The 15,842-nt window shown below is 39.5% G+C and overlaps 2 protein-coding genes across 4 annotated transcripts; both read right to left on the reverse strand.

Moving 5' to 3' along the window:
• Window positions 1–5,262: 5,262 nt before the first annotated feature.
• On the reverse strand, window positions 5,263–9,332 carry LOC124259507. 3 transcript variants are annotated; one of them, XM_046693637.1, is made up of 5 exons: window positions 9,225–9,332; window positions 8,227–8,353; window positions 7,910–7,986; window positions 7,046–7,107; window positions 5,263–6,877 (listed from the first exon to the last, which is right to left on the reverse strand). In XM_046693637.1, the coding sequence occupies exons 1-5, from the start codon at window positions 9,289–9,291 to the stop codon at window positions 6,875–6,877; spliced, it is 336 nt and encodes a 111-aa protein (XP_046549593.1). In that variant the 5' UTR covers window positions 9,292–9,332; the 3' UTR covers window positions 5,263–6,874. The 3 variants fall into 3 exon arrangements, with proteins under 3 accessions (XP_046549593.1, XP_046549594.1, XP_046549592.1); XM_046693638.1 differs by having other exon boundaries at window positions 5,263–7,107; window positions 7,910–7,962; XM_046693636.1 differs by having other exon boundaries at window positions 5,263–7,107.
• LOC124259506 (zinc metalloproteinase dpy-31-like) lies at window positions 9,227–15,528 on the reverse strand. Its single transcript, XM_046693635.1, has 11 exons — window positions 14,838–15,528; window positions 13,821–13,931; window positions 13,248–13,476; window positions 12,960–13,080; window positions 12,350–12,416; window positions 12,011–12,214; window positions 11,301–11,424; window positions 10,849–10,986; window positions 10,126–10,238; window positions 9,432–9,552; window positions 9,227–9,343 (listed from the first exon to the last, which is right to left on the reverse strand). The coding sequence occupies exons 1-10, from the start codon at window positions 15,441–15,443 to the stop codon at window positions 9,463–9,465; spliced, it is 1,803 nt and encodes a 600-aa protein (XP_046549591.1). The 5' UTR covers window positions 15,444–15,528; the 3' UTR covers window positions 9,227–9,343; window positions 9,432–9,462.
• Between the last annotated feature and the right edge of the window lie 314 nt (window positions 15,529–15,842).

Below are 15,842 nucleotides of genomic sequence, written 5' to 3' on the forward strand. Positions count from 1 at the left end.
TACACTTCAGCAACTCGCACAGGCACTACAGGCAGAGTGGGCTGCGATTGGGCAACACTAGATTCTGAGACTTATTCGTTCGATGCCGAGGCGATGCCGTGCAGTTCTGGATGCCCAAGGTGGTCACACGTGGTATTGACTTCAGCGCCACCACACGTCTCCATGTGACCCTCAAACTGACTTTCCTCGAGTTGGTGCCAAAGACGGATAAGTTTGCATTCCCAGTGTGCAATTTCCTTGACTCATAAAGCCTACAAGATGTTTCAAAATAAACATAAAAATACAGTTGAAATTCCTATATGCGTTTCTTTTTTGGGAGAGTATATTTAGGTAAGAGCAAATTCCGACGCGTATTTGAGTCTTTGTATTTGCTCTGTAGTCTCCCGGAAGAAAGGTTTTGCGTTGTTCACTGTACAATTTCCATACTAAATGCTTTCAGTTAAAATCGATGACACTTTGATCAGTACCTACATGACCCTTTTGTTCAGTGCCAGTCACTCAGTGGTATCAGTAATGCAGCCGTCACAGAGGGTGGCCACGCGGTTTCCAAACACCGTATTTAACCGTTACCTTAGCAGAAAGAAACTCATCAAGAAACCGGATGTTCTGTTTCTGTTCACGGGAAGATAATTAAATCAGTAGATGGGAGAACAGTCATGTTGGTGTGTTTGTATAAAAATGCCATTAATGGGGTTATTAATGATACCGATTATGAGGCCACCGCGGAGGGGATGCTGAGCTCCTTACATCACGTTGGATCCCAACACGATGCGCATTACACAATGGTGTAAAAACCTAACTCTAAGCTTATTCTCGCGTTATATAACTCGAATCAGTAATATATACGGCAGCTAAAAGACACGCGGCCTGTTAAAGCAATGAACAGAGCGTCCCTTAGACCTAGTGATTACAAAGAAACACACCCTTCTGAGCAATAGTTAGGAAGCCTCCAAATGGTGTGATGTGCAATGGTTACACTAACCTTCCTGAATTTAGAATGTTTCGCTTTATTCCATTCTAAAGATAACGTAGCGCGTAACACCAGATGGTGTTCAACAGAAATAAAGTATATAGCTCTGAAGTAAGTAGTGTTACTAATTGTACATGTTAGGTCTTTTTGATAGCACGCCCATGTAGACACGCTCTGGATTTTGGGATCAGCGTTGTTACCTTTTGGTTTCCAAATACAAATAGTAAGTTGTTATGAGAGTGGTCATTGATTAAGTGATAGTTATTATGAGTCACAATGTTTAAAGTTTTGAGTGTGGGTTGTGGCTCACATCTCGCATCATATATGTTCAATGGCAATAGTATGTGTAGCGGTACGCCTTTTTGAGTTGCCTCTCTTGGCAATCTTGTTAATTTACGGCTTTCATCATGCCGTTTGTTCCACCGATTTCGTGAACAATCTGAGTGGATAATGATGCTGCCCAACTTTGCTAGAATACTCGAGAACTGTGTAAGAGCTATATAAAGGCTGGTTGTTGCGTTACACACACGGACTTTACATGACTGGAGTTATACACATCTGTCTGCCATCATCGAGCTGATATTTCTGCCTCCCGTCGTCAAGTCTGTCTGTCAACATTTCAAGACTGTGCTTGACTATTCAACTACTGTCATTGTAAACTACCTTCGATCTGCATAGCTGTTCTCGCCGTGAATGTCAAGACTCTGGTGAGTTAATATTTTATATTTGTGGCCCAATATTTTAGATTTGTGACTCAATTGCATTGTACTAGATATCTGTACTGCCATTCATTGTAGTTCGCTTATTGTTTGCTCAATATCTTATTGAATATTTTAGACTTGTCTGTTTTCAATTTTGCTGGTTCAAAGGGGACTCTTAAACCTTTTGTCACGGCAAATGTATTAACTAACTGTAACAGAATTCACCCAGAATTCATTGCAAAACCCACGAACAGCAAAGACATGATGTGGAATTAACACTAATGTGTTGTATTCTAAAATAATCTAACAAAATAAATTAATTTAACACATCAATGCACTTGAACAGGGTGGAAATATTAAACAATAGCAATAGTAAAAGCAATTCAGTGGTGGTAATATTCACCTACCAGGAACTGTAATAATCAAATATGTTGTTCATACAACCGCTCGTCTTGATGTAATGTCAGATGATAAAGAATTATGTGGTAGCTTTCTTCTGTCGGCTTAAAACCTTCCAGAATGTTCCATACCATGCCTAATAAATCTTTGCTGCTGTAGAAGCTGTCAGACCACTCTTGACTCCAAAAGTATTAAACACACCATGGCTTACACACAACAGTCAAATATCCCTTACAGCTAACTATTGTCAAAACACGATGATATGAACCGCTACTGAATCAGAAACAATGTAATACAATTACAACACTGACAACTAATTACGATGTACCAGCACAAAAGGTGCTGTTGACGAAACAGGTTGTGTAAAGTTGTGTTGAGACTTGAGGAGGATCTTTCCAACAGATTGTATAACATAGTTAACAATAGTTATGTAACTTCCCCTCTTCATCAATCTGATCATAGCACATCGGTGTTACCTCGGAATCACACTTTATTTGTGTCACGTGTTGAAACTGACATGCAATGTAAGTTTCTTTGAACGAAACAATGTGCTTAGGGGATGGTTTTAGGTCCAGTAGCGGAACATCCCAGTAGAGGTCATCAACACCAGTCTATGTGTCAATCTAATATTAAATATTACAATGCATCTATATTATACACCTCCGTGGTGTAGTGGTTAGAGCGTCCGCCCGGAGAGCGAAAGGTCGCGGGTTCGATCCCCGACCGCGTCATACCAAAAGACGTTAAAATATGGTACTTATTGATCCCTGCCTGGCGCTCCGCATTAATGGGTACAACAAGGACTGGTCGGCTCGGAGTCAGTATAATGTGAGAGTGGGGTATTCATGCTTCACTGTGGCATGGTATCTCAGTGGGCTAGCACTATAAAACCAGCTGGGCTGGGCTAGTACAAGCAGCCGCACATACACATACACACGCATGCACGTCGTCATATGAGCGAAATATTCTCAAGCACGACGTAAAACCCAATTTTACCTCACCTATATTATACACAGTAACAGTATTTGCTGTAACACATTATCAAACTGTACGACGACATAACTATCAAAGCAAAAGCAAAAGCATAAGTCAAAACTGGTGCAAATTATATGAATGGATCTCTGGAAATCCGTGAGTGAATGAATGAGTATGGGTTTACGTCGCTTTTAGCACTATTCCAGCAACATCACGTCGGGGGGACACCAGAAATGGACTTCACACATTGTACCCATGTGGGAATCGAGCCCGGGTCTTCAGCGTGACGAGCGGACGGTTTAATCACTTGGCTACCCCACCGCCCCGAGGACACCAAAGAGGAAAGCATATGTGGTCCTTCCGGTAGCAACAGAAACTCACACAATATGTCTCTTAGTGTTTGAGCGCCAGACGAGGTAACAACAAGTACTATCATTTAACTTCTCATGGTATGACGCGGTCAGGGGGTTCGAAACCACCAACATCCACATACGCCACACAGGCGTCCAGTCAAACAAAGAGCCATGGTATAAACACACCTACATGTAGCAGTATTGTTTTAGTACTTCCAGTATTATGAAATCGCTTCCGGTTGAAAGTCGCAAACTTTTTCTGCAAAGAGAATTCAGTGTTGATATGTGTTTGGTAATGTCGTCCATGTCATCGATACTCAATGAAGTGTTTTTAGTTCTCAATAGACTTGGAATTTCAACCTTCGAATCTGTTCCTCAGACGGTGGCAGTGACACAGTCATGGTTTTGAATATTGACCTTATTGCAATAAACGCGTATACGACATTTATCTTAAACAACCAAATATCCGGGAAATAACACAAGGTAGGCCTCAAAGCGGCGACATTGGAAACCAAACTGAAGGATTATAACGTTAGCAACGCTTTTTTAAGCAAATAGGAGCGACAGAACCTTTAAGTTAAGCATAAGAAACATATAGTTTAAGTTACATTGCACTGTCTTAAATGCATTGGTTCATGAACTACTATTAAATAGTGATGACAATAAGTATTCCTAAAAAGGTGATCGTATCCTGCCTCATCGGTGGCCCCCGATGCAAAACATGCAAATGCAAGTGTATGCTTCGCCTGTCAAAACAGGGGAATATATGGTACATCGCATCGTTAGCAATTGCATCGGGAAACATATATTGTTTCTCCCTTGCGGAGAATTTGGAAATGTCTTCCATACGTCATTTTGAAGGCTTAACCTTTAACTTATATCATTTACATTCATGCAACGAAGGCCAAAATCTTCGTGGAAGAGTATTTTCGAATCTATAGGTCAGGGGTTCGATTACGATAAGGTTTATATTGTTCTATGGTATATGAGTATCAAGCCAGAAACTTCAAATGCATTAAAGAGTATACGCTGTAACAGTAATCAGCAAAAACAGCACAGGCAGACGGATGAGTGGTTAAAGTCTTCGGACGTCAAACAGAAAACCCATGTCCCAGTTCCAGCATGGCTATAAAGTAAATTGCACGCACAAATACACCGCCGTGTAAGTCCAATTATCTTGAACGGGACGATGAACTCCATTTCAACTCAATTTCCTCCATAAACTGCTGCTCAACGAGACATCATGCCATGATGCTCACGGATGACATTTGAATGTAATGTACAATCCCAACAAACCGTGAACATGGGATATGAACTTCTGGAAACGCAAGTAAAATCTGTCAAGTAATACGTGTTATATTTGGGATTACACTTTCTCAGTAAAGTACAAATTCTAGTACTATTGTTTGGTTGAGTCCCGTCTGTTATTCGAACCCACACTCTCAGGAGGCAGGCACCTAACTCACTCAGCCATCGCGTCTTCCACAAAAATGGAAATAGGACAGCTGGTAGTCTAGATCACGGACTTTGTCTACCCCTCGTGGGACAATTGTAAATTGGCACGTCTCCCACGGCAGAAGCTATGAACCCGTACGCAATGCCATTTAGAAAGTGATCAAATGTTACACATGTTATATTTGGGATTACACTTTCTCAGAAGAGTGCAGATTATAGTACGGTTCCTGGGTCCCGGTACTGAGAAAGTGTTATCCCAAATAGAACATTTGACACCTTTCCAAACGTCATTGTTTAGTCCTGCAATCTCCCAGGCTTGCTTATCCAAGGGACGCAACTCGTGTGCGTTTCATATCTTTATTTCAGGGGGGCACTTTATGTTATGGAAGCAAAGAAAACATGCCCATCATTTACTTGTAAACCTATATATTTATTTCATAGATATTATATAAACTGTAGAAAATGATGACAAATAAGTGTAGCAATACATGTAGCAAACAATCACTTCACCACATTCAATTCACGTCACCTCAATCCAGGAATAAACAATTAGATATCAGATATATCATAATCTGTATCCTCTAGATGTCTTCTGGTACGCTAGAATAACTAAATATTGGTTTAAAATTTTAAAGATGCCGTGTGATAGATTGCCAATAAATTATTGTTGACGTTGTAATATACAAGTAAGCCATGGAGCTAAAAATTAGGTTTGTAATGTTAAATGGTTGCTAAATGAATGTGGATATAGTTATTTATGGAATAAACATAAAGAATTGTTGTCCATAAGTCAAACCCTTAAAGATTATGTACTTTCAAACATATCTTCCTTTTGTAGATGTCTAGCAAATGTAATTGCTATAAGCTATTCAAATATCATACATACACAGAAACCTATCTTTTAATGTCAATGACATTTTCTATGCAAATCCCAGTATCCACAAATTTGTCTCTCTATTAGGTTCAGTTAACATTGATGTTATACGAAATCTGTCGGTAAATATTCATCACGCCCTCAGTTAGAATTTGGTTTATTTTGTATGCAGCCTCTTCCTAAATATTGCAAGCCATGGTCCTGTGGCCACACAGTCTTTGGCTATAAACTATCTATTTCTGTAACTCGGTGGATGAAAAAAAGACCAAGGGCGATAATTTGGAAAGAACTTGGGTTTGGAACTTCCGCCGAGCATGTGACTAATTTGCGCACTAACACTCGGTATTGAGAATAAACACAATATTTAATGTTAAATATTATGGATAATGAATTAATAACAATGATAGCAACATTTTTAGTAAATCATTTACAAGTGAATAACGATAATGTGTATTTGTAATTATATATGACATCTAGGAAATTAAATCTTCTCCCTGGTACCGCGTGTATACAAGCACATGTAATAACTACGATATAATGAACTCTCAATATATTCAGATACTCTAATCAGTAATACTGCACAAACGGTGGGACTATTTTATGTACTATGTTTCATGCTCTGCCTCCCAATGTTTATCTATTTTACAAATATTTATTTGTCAAAAGGAGCACTTAAAAGAGCACTTTAAAGGAGCACTTATACAGCTGGTTGCCCAAACAGACATAATATATTTTTCTCTCAGTAAGTTACATAATTAACATAATTCCAGATGATACAATCATATCCCGTGTCTACTTATTGTACTGTATGAAGACAATTTGCCTTATTGATCAACTTGAAACTTTTTCTAAATCAGCTGATTGCCGAGTTTTTTTTGTTTTTTTTCCACATTTTTTTATTCACATCAGTAGGTACATTCACTCTATACAAAAGTCACACAGGTTGACAGGTGACATATCTTGTTACAATCGTTTTATACGAATATCATCCAAACAAAGTTGTATAATTGCGGATCGTCTAAGCTTGAGCAATTAGGTAAGTCGGTGTTATGAGTAATATTACTTGTTTGCTCCTGGGTTCATTTGGTTCGTTTTCATAATAGCACCGTATCCTTCTGGGTAACCAAGAGGTAGAAACATTCATACATTATTGTACAGATGTCATGCCTAATACAAGCTTGTACATGTTGACAGTTCACAACACATCAGTCTTCAAACATGAGTAGATACATTCAAGTATTACTGCGCAAGATCATAGATTGTATACATTGAAGAGTCATAACACATCAGACCATGTTGTGTAATGGGAGCCCGTTTACTGCACATTCGTCTGGCGCTGATTGCCGAGTTTCCAGTATGGTGTTGGTGTTGAGACTCGGCCTGAAACGATAAGAACACAGAACAACCATATTAGGTTATCTGCCTGATCTCTTATAAAGGTTTATGGGTGACTAAGTCGTCATTGGCGCTGTAATTCGTGCAGAGTTTCACTCCTTGTTCACGCCAGAATTCCATGATTACGGGGTTGCCAGTATTTGAGGGTTGTGACAGAAGTGTGACACGTCTGAGTGAGTGAGTGAGTGAGTGAATGAGTAAGTAAGTGAGTTATTTTTAAGCCGCACTCAGCAATTATCCAGCTATATGTCTTCCGCCTGTAAATAATCGAGTCTGGACCAGACAATCCAGTCATCAACATCATGAGCATCGTTCAATACAAATGGGTTACGATGACATGTGTCAACCAAGTCAACGAGCCTGACTACCCGATCCCGTTAGTCGCCTCTTACGACAGGCACGGCTTACTGAAGATCAGTTCTAACCAGGATCTTCACGGGTGTGAAACGTCTGAGACCTGCGTCAGTTCGGCCTTACTGCAACATTGAGTTGCCACGGTCAGATACAACCGGATTAATGTTTAAATAAACGTTTAAGCAAACTTTCGAGGATCAAACTGACGTGGCTTCATTTGGTTCAACATGGACTAAAGAAATGAGATCCAGTGAAACATCTCCAGTCCTGAGAGTACCAATGCGAAGGGCTTTATTCAGGTTAATGAGAATTGATTACGGATCAAAAACAATTTGCTATCAAAGCAGCCGTTCCAGACAGTAAACGCAGTGATGTTAGCGACTGTTTTATTATGTTCTGGTTCACTGTTCTTCTTGTATATACTTATACTTACGGTAACACCAGCTGCCGTTGAGTCTGAATCCACTACAACATGTTTTCACTTGCCTGTAACATGTATTCAGTCTGTACCTGAAACACAAGTAATTCGCACTCGTACAACATTGTCGTCAGTGAAACGGGGACTCCGTTCTTAGATGCAATTTACACACTATTTTAGTGTTAAATACCCTGTACGTTTGCTCTTTTAGTATTAGAGAGAGAGAGAGAGAGAGAGAGAGAGAGAGAGAGAGAGAGAGAGAGAGAGAGAGAGAGAGAGAGGGAGAGAGAGGGGCAGGCGGAATCTCAAGGAGACAGACATATGTAACTTACCGTGAGCATCGCCCCCATCCCCAGAATCCACAGCTGGTAGTGTATCGGCCTCTACACGTGTATGTCTGTGTGTCCAGACATGCCGGGCCGGAGCTGCTTGTAGGGGATGAACATCCGCCACATGGTTCTGAAAGAGAGGATCGTTGCTGATACAAAAAGTTAACCTTACAGTTATCGCCCCTATATCACCGTGGATACTCGGACATAACTCACAATGCTCACTTGCTTGAAAACGATGTTAGAACCAACACCGAAAACGTCGCTCTGACAGTAAGAAATTCATCGATGCATTGTTATCATTTGCTACAACTTCTAAATGCCTCTCAAAGAAGATAGAATGTCCAAAATTGTAAGAGATATAATATTCCTATAATACTGACTGACTGAGTTTGGTTTTACGCCGCTTTAGCAATATTCCAGCAATATCACGGCGGGGGACACCAGAAATGGGCTTTACACATTGTACCCATGTGGGGATTCGAACCCGGGTCTTCAGCGTGACGAGCCAACGCTTTAACCATTAGGCCACCTCACCGCCCCCCATCCTATAATAGCATATGTAGTATAATTATCATAATTATGAGAAGCAACTATGAGAAAGTATAAAATAAGTCAGAAGATGGTCAACGATCTTGATGCTCGAAAGGGTAAGATTTCAAGTATAAGATGTTGGATTAGGTGTGTTACTCTCAGTAATTGTCAGTGTTCCAACACTCAACCAGGAACTCTACGTATGTGCGTACAAATGGCGATTTCAGGGAGTCTGTCCCAATCCTCTATCGGAAATGGCATTTTATGGATGTTTTCGTACACACGCACGCACGCACGCACGCACACACGCACGCACGCAGTGTGGCATATTGTTAACATACTGGCATTTACGAGTAGTGGGGAGAGCTGGTGTTTGGTTTTATGCTACTTGATTAGTGTCTCAAATATATTACTGCTTATCAGCTTTTCCTGGATAAAACTCAAGTACCGACAGTAGAATTACAAACCAATCTTGTATTCCAGAGAGAAGCCATCTCGCCTGTACCCTGCATCTGTCCTCATTAGTATCAGCATCTCACTTCCATGGGACTTGAAATACCTTGTGGGTGTCGAATAACAGCAGTACCTGTAACAGGAAAGTATAGTGAATTTTCGAAATTCTTCAGAATATCACGAGAAGTCTGTGTGTTGTTATAAATGTAGAAATATCAAACCTTGGTCCTGCTCTGGCAAGATCAGTGTGTCTCACTTCCACATACTCCTGGCAGGTCCTGTGGCAGGGGAAGGAGAACTTTCCTTGAACCTCATCATGATTCTCTTTGAACTTCCGTGAACCTGAAATGGAATGTCATAGTTGATTCTTAGACTAAGAAAAACATGGATAGCTACGTTTCAGTCACACCATAGAGTTAAATAATTAATGGTAAAAAATAATCGAAATGTAGTTTAGATAGGCGAAACTAACGAAATATCTAAACTTCCGATTCTGTAGTAGTAGTGCAGTCAGCCTGAGGATGGAAAGCAGTTTTGCAATATGCATTATTCAATATCAATTTCCGTTACTCCTTTATATATAGAGATGCATATATGTTGTACTTGGAACAAGGAAAACATGTTTTCTAACATCATTTAAGTGTTAATGAAGGGAAATTACAGGTGTAAATTACGCACTGGACAAAACATCAATCAATTCATGATGACAAACATTCTAAAAATTCAAATGTTTGAGAGGCATTCTAGAAGTTGTAAGTAATAGGAATGACAAGCCTTTATGGATGATCAACTTCTTGATTGTGCAATAGCATGAAAACGGAATAAGTATATCTCTACCGAAACGTCGCTATTGAACAATAAGGAAGTTGATCATCCATAGAGACTTGTTATTCCTATTATAAAAAAATCACCTACTTTTATTCTCCATGTGCATTCGGAATTTTTTGGATACGTTGTCACTCCATAGTTTGGAGACTTAAGTGTCTGCCATTGTGAAGACGCATAAAGATATTTATTTCCACACGAAGCTGAAACAGAAATGAATTGTAGATCTATATGACCTTACGTAACGTGACAAAGGGATATACATAACACAGCTGTCTAGCACCTGTATCTTGGAGACTTGAAAATACTTAAATCCGCACCAGACACAATACAAACTGAAAGCATGAAAAACTATCACCGCCACGACAATAAAGATCCGGGTTAGAATTGATCTACAGTAACCGATGCTTGTCGTGAAAGGTGACTACCGGGATCGGGTGGTCAGGCTCGCTGACTTGGTTGACACATGTTATCGTATCCCACTTGCGAGGATTGGTGCTCATGCTGTCTGGTCCAGACCCGATTATTTACAGACCGCCTCCATATAGCTGGAATACTACTGAGTGCGGCATTAAACAACAACCAAACTTAACCAAAACAATAAAATCAGCTGAATCAAAATCTTACAGACATATTGCCATATACTCTTATAACGATCACTTGGCGTCACAGTCAACTTTAGTTTATAAGACTGTCAAAAACTGTTCTGGTTAAGTTTTGCTTAAGCAATTATTTTTCCTTATTACATTTGTGATCTAGCTGCCCACTATCTACAGCTATAAACGTTACGTGTAACTGAATATATAAGGTTACCTCCCTTCCCTGGTTTCACAGATGTGCAGCATGTCCCACTAAGTCCATCTGGGCACTTGCATCGGTTGCAGTTATTTGGATCTCTGTAACCTTCATGACTGCATGCCCGCCATAACAATCCCCTAGAGCCACAGGTCGCTGTTTAAGTAAAGGTAGACTTTACAGGTAACGTGTTGCAGTACCATTTTGAATATAACAGTAATGTTGATTAATTAAGAAACGTGACCTTGTCATTCCATTCACAAATATTGTTCCCTATTATACTCTACTGCTCACTGATTACATGAGTCCATGCAAACACCTTTTTATTACAACTGTATTCTAACCCATGCGCACAAGTAAAGAGAGACGTTGGTGACATCCTATATATTACTTAATCTGGCAAAAAAGAACCCGGGAAACTACACAAGATATAGTTTCAGCTGAGGCTGTATAATACCGTTTTGACATACCTTGGCAATAAATCAGATTCGCAAGTTTGACATCGTAGAAAGAAAGTCCGCTCCCGGTTCCCAAAGTCCTTTCCATATCGCTTTCCTTTGCTGTGATTGTTGGTTTGTTGTTCTTGCTGAATGCCTAGACAGTAACATGATAGAATGGAAATACACGCAAATTACATTTACAAAAAACAGAACAGGCATCTTTATAATGAATGTTATTATCTTATGAGACACAGTGTTTGCTCAGAATGATTTTGAACACAATATATTTTCTCTGAGGAATGTACATACATGCATACATACATACACACACATACATACATACACACACACATACACATACATGCATGCATGCATACATGCACGCACGCACACACACACACACACACACACATACATACATACATACATACATACATACATACATACATACATACATACATACATACACATACATACATACATACATACATACATACATACATACATACATACATATGCATGCATACATACATACATACATACATACATACATACATACATACATACATACATACATACATACATACATACATACATACATACATACATACATACATACATACATACATACATACATACATACATACATACATACATACATACATACATACATACATACATACATACATACATACATGATTCTTCATTTACCTTCATATAATGTGAATCAACATGAATACCTTTGTACTGTAGTGCATAACGGACGAATAGTCGTAGGGTATTCCTATCGATCGAGTATTTTTCCAGGATTCCCTGCCGAAGGCGTGGCTTCTGCCGGCCTTGATGTTTTCAAAGTAAACTGTGACGTATTTGTCTCGGTCTGGCCTTTCATGTTCGTGCCAGAACCCCAACGCGTGACCTATCTCGTGGGTCACAATGCCTCTCTGTGTGTGAAGAACATAAATACGATTATTTTTCATCAACTGGTGCAGTAGGTAAAATGCTCACATCATGATTTGGTATTATTGAGTGAGAAACGTATGAGGTCAGCAAGGTATAGATAATGATGCTAAACTTACTGTCCCACAGCCTGTACCAATTGATATTGTTTGGCCATTTCCGTGTCTGCCAATATAGGAATTGCAACTGGAATGAGAAAAAAATGAACAGTTGTTTACGAACCAGCTGAGTGTTTCAACCGTCCGTGGAATGATGTACTGTTAGAAGCGAGAAAATTGTAAAAAATGAAACATTTTGTATAGAAGTTTGTACGAGGTTCCAGCAGTTGGGAAATATATGTTTGTGCACAAACATTTTTTCTATAAAAATTCTGAAAAAGAGTAAAGTATCTCTCTCTATATACATAAACTATTGCTTATTGTGCGTAATAATGTCTTTGAGAAATAAAATGCTCCTAATTAGGACGACAACAGATGCTTTTGATTCGTCTCATGGTCTAGTAGAAAACACGTTTATACGGGAGCAGGAGGTCGTCATACTAAAACACGATGAATATGGTACTTGTTGACATTATGTTGTCGCAGATTTAGTATAACCGTTTGAGTGTTAAAGTGATCAGAAAAATATGAATCTGTCATTTATCTTGAATAGTCCACACATACATACACACGCACGCACACTCACACAGTACCGAGATGATTCTGTGAAAGAATCCATCACTTAACATACCCTTTCTTCTTCCTGAATATTAGATGTGGACCATTATATGATATGAATTGGACAAAATTTAAACACGTCTCTTCCTCCCAGTGACGGATGGCAGCTCGGATGGCATTCTTTCCAGATACATCTGAAAACATATGGAATTCATTTCGAAAGCAAGGATATAAAGTTATATCTAAGATTAGTACGGAATTACATTGGACACACTGCAACCTATTGTTATCAACACTCATAATTGACACTAAACAAAACAAATGCATTGTAGGGAGATTCATAATTTTCTGCGGTATTTACATGAATCGAAATCTGAGCTGATGATGTATGGAATGGTTGTGGACCACTGTCGGCTTAGCGTGGTCTTCCGCTTGCGTCTTGTACTGTTAAAACCACTTTCATAAGGGTTTTGTGAAAGGCCAAGGTCGCGTGTTTCTTGATTCATGTCCCTGTCCATTTCGTCCACATCCTCTTTGGTGAACACAATGTCGTCCTCAGCGTCAAAGATGTCTTCCAATGCTAAAGTTTTCTAAAAATGAATTACAATGATTGTTTCAGTTTTCAAACTGCCCTACTTTTAAATCAGAATGATTAGAAGAAGTGTATGTTCATGTAGTAGTCATGACATAGCCACTATAATATATATAACTGAATTGCAGCTAACCGTGACATGAAAACTATATGTCGTGGATGATATAAATGTACTTCACAAGTCCCAATAATGTATATTTTCTATTTGATCGAATGATTATATTATGATATCAACCTGTATAGAACATATCTATTTACACAAAATCTCAAATTTAGACCAAGGGTCCATGGTTTAATGTGTGGAGTTAAAGGCCTTTGTATTTATCGGAAGGATTGTTTTACCAATGTCTTATTGAGTCTGTCTGCAATCTTCTTTTCTATGCCTGCCAACTTAGCTGCGATGTACATTTTATCCGGCAGACTGTCATCCCCCAATATGCTTTGAAGTGACATCTGAAATATTGGCAAAATGATAAAGCAGACACCATTTGTTGTAGATATTTTGACGATGTACAATGAACGTTTGCTACACATCAAATCATGAATTACATGTTGGATACATGCAATCATTTAATGTTTATGTTTTCGGGTGAGAGGGCCATGCTTTCGAACAACATAAAGTACGGCGCCTTGGTTGCGTCCCTCAGCCTTATCAGCTTGTCTCTCCACTCGAATGGGTTTTACAGTGAGTGAGTTTAGTTTTACGCCGCATTCGGCAATATTCCAGCTGTATGACGGAGGTCTGTAAATAATGGATTCTGACCAGACAATCCAGTGATCAACAGCATGAGCATCGATCTACGCAACTGGGATACGATGACATGTGTCAACCAAGTCAGCGAGCCTGACCACCCGATTCCTTTAGTCGCCTCGCACGACAAACAAGGGTTACTGAAGATCAGTTCTAACCCTTATCTTCACCGATTGTTAAAAAGAACGCAGATGATAATGTTAGCATCAATCTAAACATGTTTTCAGTCATCGTTGCTTCTTGAAGCTAAGTTTTCAAATTTGTTATCAAAATATTTTATGTCCTAAAAGAGGCATTTGTCCTCAAACTGACCACCTCATGCTGTTAAGCGCCTCTTACGACAAGCATGGGTTACTGAAGATCAATTTTAACCCGGATCTTCACGGGTCTAATGGGTTTTACAGATGTGCATATACAAGGTGTGAATGCCATCGTGTTTTTTCTCACTGACAGTCACTGATATCTATGGACCCCAAACAGTTAATCACTTTTGATTATTTCGTTAAAAATATTCAAAAGTAATAATGAGAACATTACAATAGTTATAAAATAGCATATTAGTTGCACAAGGTGACAATACTGCCAAACGTGTAAGTCCAGAAACTCACCGCGTTGGATTCATCAACTGTGAATGCAGACAGGTTGATCGTCTGGTTGGCAAGTGTGAGTTGAACGCTGTCAGTGGCTTCCAGTAGAGTCGAGAAGTTGAACGTTTTTCCCAGAAGTTTGCTAACATCAAAACCCATCGTCGTTGACACAACGGTCGTTTCATCTTTGGTTCTCGATGTTGACGTGGATGTTTTCTCATCTTCAGAAGTAGGTTTCCCCGTTAAAGACTTGATGGCTTGCTCATCTTCAGCTTCAGAAGTAGGTTTCCCCGTTGAAGGCTTGATGGCTATCTCATCTTCAGCTTCAGAAGTAGGTTTCCCCGTTGAAGGCTTGAGGTCTGTCTCATCTTCAGCTTCAGAAGTAGGTTTCCCCGTTGAAGGCTTGAGGTCTGTCTCATCTTCAGCTTCAGAAGTAGGTTTCCCCGTTGAAGGCTTGAGGTCTGTCTCATCTTCAGAAATAGTATTCTCTACTGATGACATGATGGTTGTGGTACCCCCAGGAGCGTTGCTGCTGTTGTAACCGCGTACATTGTTCCTGGCTTCTCCAGTTGCTGGAACATACGTCAGGAAAACTAAGAAGAGCAGTTTTAGAGAAAACACCTCCATTGCTAAAGATCTAGCTGTCCCTGGAGCGATACCTGTACATCAGCTACATTTATATATACTCCCAGACCAGGATGATTATGTTTGACGTTCACTAATGGTCCAATGGTGATCGCTGGACATTGAAAGAGACTCATTGAAAGGACAAAACCCCTTATAAAGTATACACTACCATGCATGGATAATCAGTTAGCTATTTTTCTCGATGTAGGATTAATTTCAAATGCAACTTCCTGATTCGTGATAAAACGGGTTCGGGTTGAATAAATCTACAGTGGTCATATATACATCTGATGGTAGTGGATGAATCATTCGTTGGAATAGTTTTTAAAGTGGCCGAGGTTCATTTAGTACCTCTTGGTTATGTGGCTCTAGCATGTTCTGAGTAGAAACGGGAGTAGC

This window comes from Haliotis rubra, unplaced genomic scaffold (assembly GCF_003918875.1).
Source record: "Haliotis rubra isolate DU_JTF1 unplaced genomic scaffold, ASM391887v1 Scf725, whole genome shotgun sequence".
Taxonomy (NCBI): Eukaryota; Metazoa; Mollusca; class Gastropoda; order Lepetellida; family Haliotidae; genus Haliotis; species Haliotis rubra.